This window comes from Myxine glutinosa, chromosome 5 (assembly GCF_964187855.1).
Source record: "Myxine glutinosa chromosome 5, kmMyxGlut1.1, whole genome shotgun sequence".
Taxonomy (NCBI): domain Eukaryota; kingdom Metazoa; phylum Chordata; class Myxini; order Myxiniformes; family Myxinidae; genus Myxine; species Myxine glutinosa.
Window position 1 is genome coordinate 199,368,005 of NC_136265.1, and position 19,841 is coordinate 199,387,845.

A 19,841-nucleotide genomic window follows, 5' to 3' on the forward strand; every position below is an offset into this window, starting at 1 on the left:
TAAATCAAACTTGTTTATTTTTAGGACAGTGAACGAGGGCATCTACCCGTTGAGGGACTATGCGGAGGCATATTTTTTGTTTGGTTGTACTAGATGTACTAGATGTACTAGACTATTAGGACTGAAATTGTACTAGATGTTTGCATATATTTGTAAAAGAAGAAATGTCCATCTGTGTGTTGTTGTGTTGTATCCACTGCCACCGCTCACTTTTACTAACAGGAAGTGGTAGTAACTCGACACCTTCATCCACGGATACTTCTCTTATTCCTATATTTCGTGAGTCCTCTAATTATTCCTGTTATATATCATTTACTTCTTGATTAGTACATTCTTTTTAAACATAAGGATGCAAAGTGAGAAATGTAATCATATAATCAGTTACACCTATTTGGACTTTGCAAAACCTTCATTTAGATTGACTTTAAGGCTAACATTTAATGCACTTAAAGTAAAATAAAAATGTATTAAAGAAAAGAAAAAAAAAGTTTTTTCATTTTTCTGTTTTTATTAAACCACTCCATTCCTATTCCATCTACAGGGTACCGAAGGGCGCCTGGCGATGATGCACGCTGAAAGGGAGTACAGTCGGACCCCGCTATTTGTGGTTCCGCTATTCACGGGTTCCGCATATTCGCGGGTGATAAAATGTGACCTGTTTCTCTATTCACGGAAAAGTGTCCCGCAACTTCGCGTTTTTTTTTCTATTTGCGCCCATGTTCCGTGAAACCGTGGGGTTTTCTTTCCTATTCGCGGTTGTGTTCCGTGAATTAGCGGTTTTTCAGGGGCGCAAAAAAAATTTTCTCCACCCATTAGCTTGACATACAGTATTAAAAAAACCCATCTTTCACCAGCCATGCATAAAGCGCTGGACATATGCAAAAAAACATCTTCTACGAGCCGCGAGCATAACCTGCTCCTGCGTTTTCTGCCGTGTGTTTCACGTTTTCCCGGCTTTCACAGGATATCCTGTCGTTCACACTGTGAATAGCTTCATGTGATATTCCACCGTTCACAGGTAAACAATGCTTCGCGGGATATCCTACCAGCTGCATAACACGTCATCCCTGCGAGTTACTGTACAGAATGAAAACATTCCACAGTATCTGTTAGTGCAATTAGCTGTCTCCTTTTCCCCCATTGAAACAATGGCACGGCATTCATTCGCAGATTTTCATCGACATTCGTTGATTATTGCCGACATTCGCAGGTTTTGTGTCGCCATTTCCAGGACGTTCATCGACCTTCGTGGATTATCGTCGACATTCTCGGGATTTGCATCACCATTCACGGATTTTGCCTTGCCGTTCGTGGTTTGGTCCTCTCTATTCGTGGATTTTCATGACTCGGGAACCTATCCCCACTTTTTCCATTGAAACAATGCCCCACTATTCGCAGGTTTCGCTATTTGCGGATTTTCCAGGAACATATCCCCCACGAATAGCGGGTCCAACTGTACTCAGTTTTCACTCTGGTTTCTTCCTTGTTTGTTTTCTTGTTTTCTTGTTTGTTTGTCTGGACGATATCTCAGCCATCCTTTGAGCTAGGAAACTGAAATTTCGGCACAATAGTGAGCAAGTGCTTTAGCAAAAACCAGTATTTTTTGTTTTTTGATTAATTAATTGATTAGTTACATAATAATATGGATTAATTAAGTACTTATTTATTTATTTTCTCTTCTTGGCATTATCTCAGGCACCTTTTGAGCTAGGAAGCTGATATTTGGACATGGCAGTGACCAAGTGATGTGGCTGTAAAGGATATTTTGATTTATTGATTAATCGATTGATATTATTTATTGATTAATCAATTAATCAATTAATTATTTAATTTTGGATTAATTTCATTTTGAAAAAGTTACAGCTTCAGATGAAACACTCTTGGTTGAGGTATGCTATTAGTCAATTGATTAAGAAATTATTTTACGATTATTATTTTTTGATTTTAATTATGCAATTAATCAATTATTGTACACCTCTCTCTCCCAATACCATCTATATGTGCTGCATGGCAGTATCCCTGGGCGCCTAAAGCTCAAGGCGCCATAGGGATGCCGCGCGTTGGAGGATATTATTTATTTATTTGGCATGGGAGAGGTGTACTTTGAATGTATCTGTACTTTTTTTTCTTTTTTTTGTTTCTTGCAGGTGAAGGCATTTACAGCAATTTTTCAACTTGTTGAAAGTCCACAGCAATGATGTCTTCCACCAACTTCTCCAACTGGGTGACGTTTGAGGATGACTCTGTGGTTTCGGTGCCAAACAGACCAGAAGAGGTGTTTGGGAATGGTCATCCTACAAATGAGAAGGAGTTGGACTCAAACAAGTCTGACCTTCTACTGGATTTGGACAATCCACCTGTTTCAACTGTTGCTCAATTCAACACAAGCAATGATTTCGACCTTAACTGCTCTTCGTTTTCCACCATTTGTCAAACTAAAACTGAAGTAAAAGGTTTATTGGACTTTTCAGAACCTCCATCCACGATCGCTTCTGTTGACACGACTGATGTTTCTGGGTACGCTCTCTTTTCTAACAGAAATAGGGACCCAGTAACTGAAACCAGAACAGAATTTAACTCAAACAGGTTTGATTTTCCAAATCTGGAAAATTTCCCTTCTCCCAAAGTGGTAACTGTTGACACGACCACCGATGATCTTTTCGGGTCTTCATTCAACGGCAACAATGAATACCCCTTGCAAACATCGCACAACCCCACAAATCCTTTCTTTAATAGCGTTCATGAAGAGGTGCCACTTTCTCCAATTAATCCTTTCCAATCGTTTTTTGACAATGCAAGGAAAGAAGGCAGCTGTGCACAGACTTTATCTTTTGTAAATGTAGAAAAATTGACCAATGGAAATGAAGAAGTACATCACACCTCAACGGACAGCCTTACGGAGTTCCATCAAGGAGTACCTCAAACAGAGCTTTTTGACAGTTTCCAAAAAATACAGATTCTCGGTGGAGAAGTTCAAGATAATGTTTCTGTACTGCCATCTTTGGACTCTTCGGATATTTCTCAACAAGCTGAAGATGACCAAGCTGTAGATGGTTGGTCCCTTATGCTTAGGATTCCAGAAAAGAAAACCAAAATGTCTTCGAGGCAGTGGGGACCGGTATATGTTACACTTTCCAAAGGGTGTTTGCTTTTTTATTATGAGAAGGGCTTAGAGAAACCTTTCAAAAAATTCCAATTGCAGTTGGGATATGAACTTTCTGAACCAAGGTTGGAAAATTTTAATGAGATGGGGAAGATTCATGCACTGAGAATTGAATGTGTATCCCACAGAGAAAAGCGCAGATATCCCTCCAAGATTCCCCTAATCAATGCCGAGTCGAGGACAGAGTTGCTTAAACTTGGCACGACAAACTACGAAGATTTCACGCGATTTATTTCTGTAGTTCAAGATGAAATAATGACTCTTCCAGCTCCAAAGGACAGTTATTCTGTGTACGCTGAAGAATCGGTTTCCATTGAGGTTTCTGACTTCTTTCGAGGTGTTTTGGTGAAGAGTGGCAGCAGCATGGTGAAACGCAGCGTTACAACACGGATCTATATACTTGCTTTTTTGTCGGGGAAAACTGAGTGTACATTGGGACTGAATGATGTTGATATGGATGGCAAAGAATCTGTGAGACGAGAGGATATTATCCCAAACTCCACAGAGAAGTGGATCAAGCTTTTCAATTGCAAGTTTCACTCATGTGCCAATGTCGAAGCTTTCAGGAAAACCAAAGCCATTAGTTTCAGGCCCCCAGATGCCTGCCGCTTTGAACTTATGCGCTTTCGGACAGATGATGGTGAGACGAGCCTTCCATTTACAATCAGGCCTACAGCTCTGGTAAAAGGAGCCTTTATTGACTTGCAGTGTTGGTTGGTGATGTCGACCATGCACGAAGCCAACAGAGACAAGTTGCGTCTCGTTCCTTGTGAAGCAGTTGCGGTCCGTTTCCCTGTGCCTGACGACTGGGTCAAGATCTTTCGGACAGAAACTTTCATCAAACAGCGATCGCTCATGGCCAAAGTGAATCGCAGCACTAAGTTTGGTTCTACTACAGCAACGGGACTTGAACGTGTGATGCGCGTGACAATTGGCAGCGCCAAGTATGAGCATGCCTTCCGAGCGATTGTGTGGCGCATAGAATGCCTCCCGGACAAAAATGCAGGTAGGCCTTTGTACGCTGTTGTTTTTTTGTTGTTGTCATGTTAAAGTTCAAAATGTTATCACGATGCACTCTGGAGTTGTAATATTTAGGTTGTCGTGTTTTTCATTTGTGAATGATGGCTCCATAGAAAAAAATTTGCATCACTCATGGATTTTTGTAATCCGGACATTATGACACAACATCTAGATGGTAGGGGGAATGATATCGATGCAAAAACAGTGGAATGTAATGGATCAGGAGGATAAGGGACGCTTCATCCACCAGCTGATAGCGTGCACCGTGGTGTACGGTGCCTTGATATCGACTCTGAATGTTGTGATTGGTCACTCTCCTCTTGACGACTGACGTGGCCATGAATACATGCACGTTTTGGTACTTCGATAAAACAAGTTTGACACTACAACTATGAGTAGCAACCGTATGGCCTTGCGAGGGATCATGCCTGAAGTGAAAGCCTGACAGTTTAATCGCATAATGGCCTTTGTCACTGCTTGCTGTGCACCAATTAATGTCGGTTGAAAGGAAGCAATGTGGTCATTAAAGCCCCTTTGGTAAAGTAGTGAGTATTTCATTCACCAAAAATAAAATGCTAAATTAACTTTTGAAAACTTCTGCCTTTATTATTATGTTTCCCATATTAGCAATTGTTGGTTATTCGTAAACCTTTTGAATTCCGAAGGTTTTTTTTTGGTTTTTTAAAATAAGGTTAAAAGCACCTCATCTTCTTTAACGGCAACAATTATTCCGAAGTTCTTGTGGCATTGGCCAGAGGAGGTTGTGGCCCAAGTACAAGTTTAAAAGCACCATCTGTTGCAAAATAATTTATTTTTATTTCGTTACTAGCAAAGGTACCCGTCCAGGCAATGACGGATCACTTTACTCATTTGAATATTAAGAAAGGGGGAGAGAATGGAGGAGGAGTAGGGGGAGTAAGGGGGAAGGGGAAGGGAAGTGAAGGGGGAGTAGGACGACGGGGAGGAGGGAGCAGGAGGACTGGGATATGAGGGAGCAGGGGGAAGGGGAGGGGAGCAGGAGGATGGGGACTGGGGAGAGCAGGAGGGAGCAGGAGAACAGGAATTGGGAGGAGGAGGACGGTGAGGGGAGGGGGAGCAGGAAGTGGGTGAGTGATGATCAGGAGGAGGGGTGGGGGGGAGCAGAAAGAGGGGTGTGACGGGAGCAGGAGTAGTGAGCGGGGAGTAGGCGGAGGAGGAGTTGGCAGACCAGGAGGAGGGAGCATGAGTGTTCCATTACCAATAAGCTTGTAGAGTGCTCACAAAGTGGCTTAAGCACTCCAATGAAACGGTTGATAAGGAATGGTAAGCATTTAGCAATTTGTACTTATGACGATCAAGCATTTGATGATTAGCACTTGGGAGTTCACTTGGCCCGTCGTTGTAATCACCCCTTTATGTTAATCGTTCTTCGAATTCAATCTTTAATTTGATTTTTTTTTTGCTTTACTAACTCCGAATATTTCCCCCAAAAAATTTCAAAACCCACCTTACTAACTCCCCAACCCAGGCACGGCTGATGCAGCCTTCACATCGATCCTGCTGATTAATTATTTTTGTTGCACTCAATAAAGTTAGTTTTGCCACATTCCTTAATCTTTTCTTCACTCAATATAATTGTTGGAACAGTAGAAAAAGTTGAGTTTAATGCTTTGGCAATATGGATAAGGAGGAAGAACAGCCCTACTTAAAGGTTAGTTCTAAGATAGAGGTTTAGTTATAAGAATCGGTAATTTCTTAATATTCACAGATTTCACTCCAGATTTTGGTACATATTTAGTCCTGGACATCCGATCCTCAAACTCGAACCCAGATTTCCATGAAATACAGTAAACCCTCAAATATCTCTGGGGTTACGTTTCTGGAAAATGCCGCAATAGTTGAAACCGCGATAGTGGATTCCAGGGGCCTAGGGGAAAAGGGGGGGTTAGGTTCATGGACTTCGAGAAAATATTGATGAAGGTCGGCAGCAGCCAGAAATAAACATATCACAATTGAAATAAACATGTAATATATATATATATATACTAGCTTAGCCCGGCTCGCTGCGCTCGCCGCACCAAGCGTCGATACTGAGGAACGGGCTTATTTGAAGTTGAAAAAAAAAATTCCCCAAAACAATTCCCAAAAAAAAAAAAAAAAAATTGGAATTTTTTTCACAATAAATACCCTTAGGACATACCGACGGGAGAGATATGTGCATTCCAGAAGTTTGGTACGATTTCACAAAAGTTTGAGAAAGTAGTTCAGTGACAACACAGGACAGGACAGACGCTGCACAAATATATATATATATATATATGTATATATATATATATATATATATATATATATATATGTATATATATATGTATATGTATGTATATATGTATATATATATATATATATATATATATATATATATATATATATATATATATATACACACACATGTTAACATTTAAATAAAGATGTAAATAAAATAAACACAGGACTTTTACCCTTTTATATTTATTCCAAAACAGCGTCGAGGTGATTTTTTACAAAACAGCGAGGTGGGTGAAGGTAGACATATTACGTACGTACTCTGCTGTGAATAGAAAACTCAAGATTTAGCTTGGGATGACGTTGATGGCTGATGGATAATCCGGAGCATGACAAGCTGCCGGCTGCATTGCTACATAGAAGAAGGGTGACACAATTGTTAGCCACCTTGAACCCTGGAGCAGATCTTTCATCCTTGGACAGGAAGGTACGAGGTGGCATCCTCTTCCACAAAAATCCCATCTCTTTGGCATTAAATACCTGCTGTGGCATAAATCTCTTCACCTCGATTGGTTTGGTGAGCTGCAGTGGGTAGTTTTGCACAGCGTCATGGTCTGCCATGGTTGAACTCGAGCCTTCAGCCCCTTTCCATTCTTTTAATTAGAGTATCACAGGACTGGAATGAGACTTTTGCGTTTTCCTGGTGGGACCACTTGCACATATTGATCCCATAATAGTGACCCACAGATGCCGCTCTTTGACCTCTTGCCAACCTGTTTAACAACTCGATTTTTTTTCGCACAATTTCATAACCTTTCGCTGCCGTTGGGCACAACTAATTTTGTTCATAGTTTTACTTTTTAGCACCATTATTACCTGTTGTGTTTCTGCTAGATCTTGTAGATCTAGTATTATAGGGTATCCGTATGCCATTTCCTGTTCAATGACGATTCCATATTAAACTTGCCTTCGTTCCGTATGCTGGTCTGAATACTACAAGTAACAGTGTGCGAGAAACACGAAAAGGCTTGTAATGGGAGGTAATCATACACACGGACGTAAACAATGACTCATCATTGCTCAAAAACCACAATTGGCCAAAATGAAATACCGCGATGAAGAAATCGGAACACAATAGGTTGCCCACGATTGGTCTAAACTCACAATATTTGAGGGTTTACTGTACTTTAATTAGTCCATGAGAGTAGATCATGTTTCCAAGACACATTTCAATAGGCCAAAACAAAATGGCAGCTGAATAATCTAGCGATGTCACAGATGGCTGACCAAGATGGCACACCACCATTTTGGTAAGGCTTATTTTTATATATTTTTTTGTGATGAGCATCCCCTAAAATATCTTCAAAAATGGAATTTAAAAACACCCAAGCACGCAGTTTTCATTCATGCACTCCCTTGGAGTTTGCTAAGTATGCAGGAAAAGTTTTGGGCTGCTAGGTTTCATGGTTTTGGAGTTATGGAGGAGACACACACTAACTTACTGACACACAGTCTTTTATGATTATTTATAGATTATTTTTTTCCCCTCTCAATTAAACTTTTTTACCTTGCTGATTTAATTCCCATGAAATGTATCTGGAACAAGTCAGTGAATGGTAATCTAAGAAAACGCTTTGTGAATCTATCCACACATTTGGCAGCAAACACATTGACCGACTTGGGATTTCTTTGAAGCCATCATTGGGCATATTTATTTATTTATTTTGAGGTGAGCAGGTGGCATTGAGGATTATCATCAGAGGCACACATAAAACCTTTTACTGCTGTGTTGGTATGATTTGATTTCGTGTGGTTTGACTTGTTTGTTTCAGCATTACGATGAGAATTGAAATGCTTTGCTTTCAGTCACAGCGAAGCTAAGTTATTTAACACATTTCGCTGAGAGCATTTTCTTTAAAGGAAGACTGGAGGAATCTTTTCTCAAACCATAGACATGTCTGTGTGTCTTTCAACAGCGACTGACCACCCACACTGCTTGTCCTGCCGCCTGGAATTGGGCTCGCATTTGGAAGTACCTGCTTCATTCTTGAGGCCCGTCGAGGTGGAATTTGACATGCCAGCAGCCAGCGCCTCAAAGACTTGTGTCCGCTCATTCGCGGTCTCGGAGAGTCCAAGAGCTGCGAAAAATATTTCATACTTTGCTCATTATCACTACGAGGTTTGTTCATTATTGCTTGTACGCACACACACGTATGGTCATCGGCACTGTTGTGGCGAAGAGATGCGTTTTTATCATGGAGAGGGCTTGTGTAGAAGATTAACCACTTCAAGTAGGTTGAGAGTACAAATGTATTTACCACAGAGTTTGAACATTAAAAGGAAGATAAATACATGATCATGGAGAACTGCTACATACACTCATGCCATATGAAGACAATTCTGGTTCATTTCGAGGAGCCTTTAGAATAAATACACTTTGCTTCGAAAAAAACCCAAAAACAATACCTATTTACGGTGGGAAAACCCCCATGACCCCCTCCACGTCTACCCCCCCCTTTCCCCAGTATACCTCCTTAGACCCCAATTTTTTTTTAATGCCGTGAACAAACATTGGTACATCACGGGTGGTGAAGGTTGTGGTCTAGTTTCATCGAAATGGTGTGTGTAGTTTCAGAGGAAAAAGCAAGCACCTATTTTGGGGGTCGGGGGGGGGGGGGGTGAGGTGGTGGTCAAACCTGGATCCACTTTGACCCCCAGTAGACCCCTTAGGGGCTTAGACTCTGATTTTTTCTTTTTTAATGCCGTGAACAAACTTGAATTGCAACACACCAAATATAATTTGTGCCAAATTTGGTCACAATCCCATCAGCAGTTTCAGAGAAGAAGTTGCAAGTGTTTATAGACTGATGGACTGATGACGCACTATCGCATAAGCTCCCTGGAACTACGTTCCAGGTGAGCTAAAAAGGAAGACGACACTTATGCGGAGAAAAAGAAAGATAATTTGCGAGGACAAAATGTGAAGGGCAATTCGGAGAGAACACTGTTGGTGCTAAAATTCCATCATCTTCAGGAATATCAAGTATTAACCTCCAACATGACTCGTATGGGACTTGTTAATTTTTTTAAATCCTGAAATTTACATGACAAAAATGACCAGCTCCACCTAGCAAAATAAAACGTCAGATGTAATAATAATTCTCCTGCGAGACTCCTTGCAAAATTTTCATTTTGGGAATTCAAGACCAATCCATGCAAATTTTGGAAATTTGAGACCGATCCATGCTAATTTTTGGAAATTCAAGACCAATTCGTGCAAATTTTGGAAATATGAGATCGATCCATGCTAATTTTTGGAAATTCAAGACCGTGCTAATCCGTGCAAATCACGACACGGTCAGGCTATGTTACCTCAACATCTTTTTGACACTGCTGCTGTCCATGAAGTTCCACCTCCAAAGCGTTCAGTTTTTCCTGCAGTTGCTGCACTTCATTTGTTGGGAGCAGGACAAAGACTCTCAAGAACATGTCTTCCAAATAACGCATGTTCTCATCGTCGCTTTGCATTTCATCATTCTGGATCCGAAGCTGCTCTTTTTGCTTGAGTATCAAATGCAGCCTCTGCGTGCAAGTTTCTCTCTCAGCCGTAAGCCGACGGTACATTTGCCTGTTGCGGATGTTCTGCAGGAAAGCCACATTGGTGCTGCTGCTCTCGTAACCACCCAGCTGCGCCATTGCACCATCCACGTCGAGTAACTGCAATCCGTGGAGAGGGATGCTGCTTTTTCATAGAGTCGAAGCACATTTTTCTTGCTCATGTCAACCACAGAAACACGTTCTTTGCCATCGAGTGCCTTACCACTCGATTCATTAACCTGCTCTGCAATGACTTTTGGAATCTCAGCATCTTCGGGAAGTCCTTCCAACACTGCAGCTTGCGCTACTGGTGGAGTCCTTTGCAACTGCCACCCCATGGGGCAGACATTTCCCTGGTTGTCTTCCTCAGATCCTCCGACACTCTGCAGGTTGTGTACTTGATTGCATCCAGTAGAACCGCTTCCAAACAATTGTGAAGGCGAGTTAGGCAACATTCCGAGCAGGGGTGATTTTGGGATTTCCCGGCCGGGCTGAAGTACAGCACCATATTGTTACGGATCCGGGGGGACGGCACTCCCCTTAGCAAGGGGGGGGGGTTAATCCCCTTGGCCTGTTAAGCTGGCCGTCTCCAGTCCTGGTACTTGTAACGCTCTTTTGCGGGGTGGGATTGATCAGGGTTATTGGTCAAGGTTTTCTCCCGAATACCTTTACCAATCCCTCCACAAAACAGGGAGACAAGTACCGCTCGAACCACGGACAAGATGGTATTTGCCGAGCGGTTTAGCAATCCGCGATTCGAGCCGTTAACAAGAGACTAAACCCGATTATAAAGCGTCGGCCAAATCGTGCCACAGGTACTCAATTGAAAGAAGAGACTAAAGTGATCAGGGGAGAATGAAACCAAAGAATAAGAAGGAACAAGTGGAATTTATTAATTATATGTACAAAACCAAAGAAGAGGAGGAACGAAAGTAATTTACAGAAGAAGAAGAAGACACAGGGCAAGCCTTAAAACAGTCTTATATTATACCCCAGACAACAAACAGGACAGACAACAGACTTACACGACAAGGGAATTGCAGGCAGGAATGGCTGGAAGAAGGGATGAGAAGGGTCCGTGTGGGACAGCAGGGCTGGAAGGTTCGGGGGGAAGGCACAGCAAGGAGGTCCGCTCCAGGTCCATGCTCCGGGCTGGAAGCGAACAGCCAACGGCAGCTCCACGTATTCAGTTTCACACGGTCGGGGCTTTCCGAAGCAGCTCCGCACAGCTTCGTCTCTCACAGCCAGACCCCACCAAGCGCCGTCTCCAACCCAAGTCGATTCTCGTTTATCACCTTCTCACCCGACTCTCTCTGCCTTTTTCGTCCCACTTCTCCAACTCGTACCTTCTCCATCCAACTCGTAAAAAGGCTTCGCGCCCCCGCCTATATTACGCGTGCTGCAAATCAATGCGCGCTTCATGGAGACACGCCCGCGATGGTCTTTCGTCAGCCCTGGTTGGCTGGTGGGGGCTCGCTCGCTCCGCCTTGGGTGGTGCGTCGGCGTGCCACGCCCGTGATCTGGCGGCTCCTCCCCCTTCTTCTCCGAGATGGAGCACATGGGCAATGGCATCTTGTGGGGAGGTAGAAAACCACTAGCACCGCTTTTGAAGGGGACTTTGGAGCCTACTCTTATTTCATTAATGCAACGCAGATTCAACTACTGGGAACAGATCCTTAACTGAAACGCATAATAATGAAATAACTACGAAGAGGTCCTATGGTTCGCTACGTGTTGTTCATGGACTAACTAGGGTGCGATCTTCAACAAGCCAATTGATGGGAATATTTTCAGGGGGACATTTATAAGGGATGCATTTACTAAAATTTACTAGTGAAGGTTCTAAAAACCGTAACAATATTGTTGAACTCGGCCCTTTGCTTTCTTATTTTTCATTTGGGACATTTGAATGGTATTGCTTTTGTTATCCTCGTCTTCCACATCCTCCACCAGCAGCTGTTGTTTCCAAACTTCACCATTGCCCTTCCTGGCAGACTTTATCGGATGTGTTCGACAAATTGCCCTGCCCACATACGGCAAATCCATATCTGCACAAAACCTTCGTAGGGTCTCCAACAAACGACCTATTAACATCGATAGATCGCAAGCACTACTGATCTGACTAGCCTGGGTTTGAACCCCGACCTAGCTATAAGCTGTCGCCCCAGTGTTTCACATTCAGGGGGTGATTCACCAAAGTGTGTGCCGTCCATCGGATGGATGTTAAACGGGGTGTGTTCATTTACCAAGCAGCTAGCTAGTGCTTGCCAAGCCGCCTATTCCTTATCAACATTCCCCTGACGTTCTTGAGGCCTGAGCCTTGATCCACTGTAATATATATCCCAAAGAGGATAATATACGTAACCCTTCCTGCCGCTCCCATTCGGAGCAGGTGTACTCGTATGTAAAAATCTTCAATGCTTGCTTGCTTCAAGTCGAGGTGTAATATGCTGCAGGTAAGAATAGGAGGCATCTGCTTTCTATATTTGCATTATTCTAAGAAAAAGGATTGGTGGTGGAGGGAGGAGGAGGAGGAGGAGGAGGAGGAGAAGAAGGAGGAGGAGGAAGAGGATGAGGAGTGGTGGGTAGCGGGGAGAAATGGGGAAGGAGCACCACCAATTTGTGCCTGCAATGCGTACAGTCGTACATGTCCATTTATCAGGAAGTTATTCATGAATTTATGGAAATATGTGGACATTTGTGCTTTCCATGAATTGGTGATGTGTTCAACTTCTCCAGGTGAAATTGGACACGAGGAGAGAGAAGGCAAGTGAACTAGATGAAGACTATCCCGGAGAATGTTGCCAGCAATGAATATATATATATATATATATAAATATATATTGGACATCCTTCTGGGACCAAATGGACACTTCCGTCCATCACATGTTTGGACTTTCGCTTCATACGGATTGGATGCTGAGCTGAGACCTTTTTGTTTTTACATTACAGTTGTTGATGTTTACACTTTCTTTATAAATCAAGAAGATTCAATATCTGAAATTAATGTTGTTTGCATTTTTTTCTGGAGCTGTTGTTTTGTTTCCATAGCAACGAGCAACAATTGTTTAACTTGTAACTATTTGTGGCTTTCTGCTCACACAGAGGCAACTTTAGTTGTGTTGCGATTCCTGTAAATGTGCCTTGTTTGTATTTCTTGGTTTTTTTTTAGGGGGGGGGGGGGGGGGGAGAGGAGGTTGGGAGGTTGGCCTGGATTTAACCTCGTCCTGTTTTTACTAGTTTTTGTTTGTCCTTGGTTTTACAGTTTGTAGCTTATTTATGATAAAATTATCTGTTTTTAAGACTGTGTAAAATGCAATTTAGAGTTACCCTTGCACAGTATCATAGAATACGTAATACTGCAACATTAAAACAACCAAATGCAAACTTTCTGCTTTACTTCAAATCGCAAAGGTTTCACTTGTGGCGAAGGCATGGGAGGACGGATGATGCGTTGCTTACCCGATGTAATGTGCTTGCAGCTGTATAATACCACAAAGGTTTTTTTTTTTTTGTTTTTTTTTTTTGTATACAAGATCGAGGCTCGTGAAAGAGCTAAGACTTTTGACTTTTAAATTTGAATTTGACTGAATTTTGACTTTTAATAAGACTTTTAAATTTGAATCCTCTAGTTAATGTTAACATGTCCAGGGTAGCTTCTCGCCTTGAAACGTTTCTCCACTTGTGATGCGCCTCGGAGCTCTGTAATGAGTATCGGTCTCTAATTACATCTCGTCTACTCCTTTGTAGATGTTGTCTAAGGTGAAATGATGTATAGAAATGCCTCCCATATTGATCTCTACCACTTCATGTTGCTATGAAGTTTTTAATATCGAAATACACCTTGTGAACGGATGGATATATGAAATTGCTAAAACTTCATTATATGAGGTTGTGTTGAAAAGTAATGCCTCCTATTCTTATTCTCCAAAACAGGTAAAGATATTCGAATCAAATGAAGCGCAGTCCGCACATTGGTTCTTCCCGCCCCTGATTGTGAAGTTTCGTGATTCGGACACTAGTGATTTTCACATGTGTCAATGCTATGTTAGTCGAGATGTCAGAGGGCAGCACGACATTGCCAGGGTTGTGAAGCGCTGGAGATGAGAGCTGGGATGACTGACTGGAGGTGAGAGTTGGGATGACTGACTGGAGGTGAGAGTTGGGATGACTGACTGGAGGTGAGAGTTGGGATGACTGACTGGAGGTGAGAGTTGGGATGACTGACTGGAGGTGAGAGTTGGGATGACTGACTGGAGGTGAGAGTTGGGATGACTGACTGGAGGTGAGAGTTGGGATGACTGACTGGAGGTGAGAGTTGGGATGACTGACTGGAGGTGAGAGTTGGGATGACTGACTGGAGGTGAGAGTTGGGATGTCTGACTGGAGGTGAGAGTTGGGATGACTGACTGGAGGTGAGAGTTGGGATGACTGACTGGAGGTGAGAGATGGGATTACTGACTGGAGGTGAGAGATGGGATGACTGACTGGAGGTGAGAGATGGGATGACTGACTGAAGGTGAGAGATGGGATGACTGACTGGAGGTGAGAGATGGGATGACTGACTGGAGGTGAGAGATGGGATTACTGACTGGAGGTGAGAGTTGGGATTACTGACCGGAGGTGAGAGATGGGATGACTGACTGGAAATGAGAGATGGGATGACTGACTGGTGATGAGAGTTGGGATGACTGACTGGTGATGAGAGATGGGATGACTGACTGGTGATGAGAGTTGGGATGGCTGACTGGAGGTGAGGGTTGTGTGCACCATTACGATCCTGAGAGTTAGAGACGGTCAATGGAGTACCACCGTCACAAAGAATCACCAACCTCGACTTGGCTCCATCAAATTTTCATCTGTTACCCAAACTTAAGGAACACCTTGTGGGGAACATTTTTCTTCCGACTATGATGTCAAGGCCGCTGTGAAGTGCTGGTTAAGTCAGCAGGACTCAGTTATATTGTGACGCCATCACAAAACTACCTGGACGTTGGTGGAAATGTGTGGACCGTAGTGGTGATCATGTTGAGAAATAAGTATCCCTCATGGTGGAGTGAAGATTGATGTTGGTATCTGTCTTTGCTTCATTCGAATATCTTTCTTTTTCGGTGAAAACGAATGGGAGCATCCCAAAAGGTGAAAACTTTTGAGCACACCCTCAAGTCCCTCATGTGATATTGAATTGTTCATTTGAAGTCCGGTCATTCTTGTTTCAGTAGTTTAAGAATAAAATGAAACGATATTGTTCAAACACTCGTGACGAGATAGGTAAATGCAGACAAAAACGCATTTTAAATATTTTCTCTCTATTCTTATGACGTTTTCTTGTGCAGGTATATATTTGTGATGAAATGATATGTTAAGGAAAGAATACAAAATCTGCCATTTCTACAAACATTTATTGTTTGTGCCAACTTTGCATTACTCCGATGTTGTTGTCTGCCAGGCCTATACCAGAATGTACACACTTTATATGCACTTATTTCACTTTACCTATAATCGCAATGGCAAATTTCATTTACTTCACTTAAAACTATCTTGGATATCCGCAACACTTTCCTCCTGCTTCATCATTTCCCTTCTGGCATTCCTCATCCCTGGTTTTTGTGCCCGAATTGTCACCATGTACAAGACACTTCTGGACTCCACACCGTAGGGGATTGAACTCCTTTTTTTTTCTCTTTTTTTTTTTACCATTCCATTTATCTCATCGGAACTTTTTGTCATATAACCTTATACTTTTGTGTTGCGTTCTTTTACACTAACATTACACGAATTTGTCGATGTGCTGTTTACAGTAATTTGTTTTGAATATGAAGGACTGTCGCTGGTATCACCTTTTTCTGGCAGAGTTCAATGAAAATATTAATGCGTCTGATTGATCAGCTCTTGTTTTGCTGTTTATTTTAAACTTTTTGCTGTATTGTTTTTTTAATGTACCCTTTATTTAATTCAGTTGCCTTGAAACTGTCGAAAGTCATAAGGTGAACGGTTTTGTCTTGTATTTTTGTGTATTTGAGAAAACAAACAAAGCAGGCATAACATTCCTCCATACATTGTACAATATTACATGTGGCTATTAAGGACACAATAAATATAAATGGCATTGGTTTGGTTTGTCCATGCTTGAGCTTCATGTGTAGTTATCGATGTATCATTTCGTATATTTGGGCTTCCTATGTCGGAGGCTTTTTCAATGTATCAGATACGAGCAGAAGTACCCGCCGTTGCCGGGCGGGGGTTTGTTTGTACTTTCATTCGTTTGCACACCATGAAGGAATGACTTCTCCCAGCAGAGTTATGACAAACTGACATTAAATCTCACTGAAGATATCTATTGATTTAAAATTGATGGTAAAATGAACCAGCTTCAGAAACTGAAATTCAGGTGGGTGTTGATCACAAAAAAATAAGGATTTATCGAGGATTAGAGTTGGTCATGTACTTGTTTATGAGCTGTCTGGGTTCATTCCCCAAGGGCAGATAATACTTCCCATCATGTGCAGCTGCTGCTGTTGTTATTCCCACCCTCCTCACTTCCCCCATACATGCAAAACATGAAAAGTGGGTTCAGGAAATTGGTTCACTTTTCTCTGTCTGTCTGTCTGTCTAGAAACGTCAGTTTATAATTAAGAAACAAGTTAATTTCAATTGAATGTTTTATTTTGAGCATTAATAGAAAACAAACCTGTTGTTTAGTTGTATTTTCGCTCAGATTTCGTCCTGATCGCGCATGCACAGAAAATAGTTAGATAATTATTTTTTGCTGAATACCTGCCAGGCAGTTGAACAAAATTGGCAAAAACACGTGCATGAAGAACTCATTTAATGTGTTAGATAAGGTGGTGTAAAAGACTCTGCATCAACGGCGGTAAACTTCTGATTTAAAAAAAAAATTCCACAACGTCCACAATCATTTTTCAATCAACATTTTTCCACAATCTGTCAATTTCCTGACCCGGATCTCAGTCAACGGAGCATCTTCTCTTCTAGACTTGGTTATGACTAACTTCCCTGCAAATGTCTGCTGCTCTTATTCTGCTCCAATCGGCTCATCTGATCATGTACTTGTTAAAGTGGACATCTCTCTGACCATTCTCAGAGAGCCTCATCAGCGTCGACGAGTCTGGCATTTCACCAAGGCCAACTGGCACGGTCTTCAAGCAGTCATCAATCATCTGGACTGGTCTCCCATCTCTACCGTCTCTGACATCAACTCATCCTCGGAATTCTTCCAAAGTAAATTGCTCTCTCTCATGCACAGATTTATCCCATCTCGTCTTCAGTTGTCATACCCTTCCTCCCGTCCATGGTACACGGAATATTGTGGTGAGGCAGTTGCCCAGAAACAACTTGCCTTTGCCTCCTGGAAGACAAATCCAATGGAAGGCAATCTCATTTTCTTCCACAAAACCCGAAACAAGTGTGTGTCCACCCTCAGGAGAGCCAGGAAACAATATCTCCCAACTCTCAAGACTGAACTCTCAAACCTGTCTCCCTCTTCCAAATCCTGGTGGCATCTGGTCAAATCTGTTTCTGCTGTTTGTTTCCCCTCCATCCCCTCCCTTACCCCACAGCTGAATCCGCATGTGAAAAAGCTGAATGCCTCAACGACTGAAATCTGTGTTTGCTTCAAAATCTTGTGTCCCAAACCCATCCCTCTCTGTCCCCACCGTACCCAGTCGTACCCAGCTGCTCCTGGACTCTGTGTCCTTTTCTCCTGACAAGGTGGAGAAGTTTCTGTCAATCCTCGACTCTGATTCTGCAACTGAACCAGACGGCATCAGCCCACGGGTCCTAAAATCCTGCTCTGCCGCTCTTTCACTCCCTCTCTCTGTTCTCTTCACCCTCTCATTTCTCAAGGTCATATGCCATCAGCTTGGAAATCAGCCAACATCACCGCTTTACACAAAAAATGTGCAAAAATAGATCCTTGCAACTGCAGACCAATCAGCCTTCTCCCAATTATCAGCAAAGTCATGGAATCAATCATTGCTTCGGATATCAAATCTGTCTTCTTCTCCAACGGCTTGATGTTTGATCATCAATTTGGCTTCAGACCAGGTCACTCTACTCTGGACATGATGCTTCTTCTGTTTCAATAATGGATGGAGGCCCTCAATGCCAAACAGGAAATTAGAGCTGTCTCCCTTGACATATCATGTGCCTTCGATACGGTCTGGCACCCCGCTCTGCTCACCAAACTCTCCTCCTCTGGTATCCATGGAAATCTCCACGCATGGCTTGCGGATTTCCTCTCCAGTCATAGTCAACATGTGGCCCTGAATGGGTTTCTCTCATCTCCCCTTCCTGTTCAGGCTGGAGTTCCCCAAGGCAGTGTTCTGGGCCCTGTGCTTTTTCTGGTCTTCATCAATGATCTCTCTGACTCTCTTGAAATTCCTCTCTATCTCTTTGCTGATGACTCCACTCTCTGCCGCTCCATTCCTCATCCCTCAGATCATACCTCAGAAGTCTGCAGCCTCCTCACTCTCTGCAGACTTGGACAAAATCACAGACTGGTCAAACAAGTGGGACATGTCTTTCAATCCTGACAAATCTCACACTCTTTCTATGTCTCTCCGAAAAGAAATGCCTGAACAACCCTCCCATCCACTTTCTGAATAATCCTCTCCAAGAAGTTCTGTCACTCAAGCTTTTGGGTCTCACTATCTGCTATGATCTTTCCTGGGAAATCCACATTTCCAATCTGGCCTCCAAAGCCAGTTGCCGACTGGGCATCCTCCGTCATGCGAAGTCCTTCCTTGGCACACCTGAGCTCCTCACCACATACAAGGCTTTCATCCGCAGCTCAATGGAATACTGTTCTCCCCTCTGGGTCGGTGCTCCTGCCTCACACCTAGCTCGTCTTAACGCTGTTGAAACCAAAGCTTTCAGAATCATTGGAATCTTCCATGATGAAGCTAACGCAAAGGGCCTTTCACTCACTCACCGCAGGCAGGTAGGTAGTCTTTCTGTCTTCTACCGACTCCTATCTGGCCTAGCTCCCCCAGCTCTATTTGTGCTCTGTCCCCCAAATATTCCTACAGGTCGCACAAGATCTGCCAGCAACAATCTTCTGGTGAAACTGCCAAAATCAAGACTCTCTGTTCACCTTCACTCCTTCATTCCTCTTTACTCCAGCCTCTGGAACAAACTTCCTCACTCTCTTCAATCCCACTCCTCCCTCCAGGTCTTTAAAACAGCCGTTCACCACCATCTCTTTTCTTCCCCCATCCAAAACCTTGATCTCTTCTACCCCCGTTAATTCACACCAGATCCACTTTTTTGGGGGGGGGAAATCCCGACTTCTTTCTTTCCTGGAAGTCTGGCAGTGTCCATGTGTTTTATACCTTTCCCACCCCGCCCCTCCCCCACCTTCCCATGCCTCCTCCCCCCAAGCCCTCTCCCTCCCACGGATCTTCCATTGTCCCTGTTCTCTGCTGTTGTACTTGTGTGCTTCCCTCTCTCTCCCCATCTTGGCTCCTGCTCCCTTTATTGTATGTTTTGTGTGTCTGTTTGTTCTTTTTTGTGATTGATGTTAGCTCTTTCACGAGCCTCGATCTTGTATACAAAAAAAAAGTTTAAAATTTTTATTTCATTGTAATTGAATTATACGAGTGAGATGCCCGTGCTGCGCACGGGTGGGAGGCCAGAAGCAAACAGGCAATGCAGATACAGCGAATGCTAAAGCATGAAACCAATAAATTCCACATTCCTGTGGCACTTTCAGTCGCACATCAGACATGGACAGCAAATTCGTGAAGGATTTCCATGAAAAACGTACTCGTTAGCAATCAAACGGGTACGGTCACATATA

At 42.9% G+C, this 19,841-nt stretch overlaps 1 protein-coding gene across 1 annotated transcript in view; it reads left to right on the forward strand.

The window, feature by feature from the left end:
• The first annotated feature begins 548 nt into the window (after positions 1-548).
• Positions 549-19,841, forward strand: part of LOC137428271 (uncharacterized) — a 149,972-nt gene continuing 130,679 nt past the window's right edge. Inside the window, exons 1-4 of the mRNA XM_078777451.1 lie at positions 549-4,169; positions 8,401-8,603; positions 9,893-10,137; positions 10,215-10,410. Coding sequence (XP_078633577.1) covers positions 2,195-4,169; positions 8,401-8,603; positions 9,893-10,137; positions 10,215-10,410 — 2,619 coding nt within the window. The 5' untranslated portion in view covers positions 549-2,194. The remainder of the gene's footprint in view (positions 4,170-8,400; positions 8,604-9,892; positions 10,138-10,214; positions 10,411-19,841) is intronic.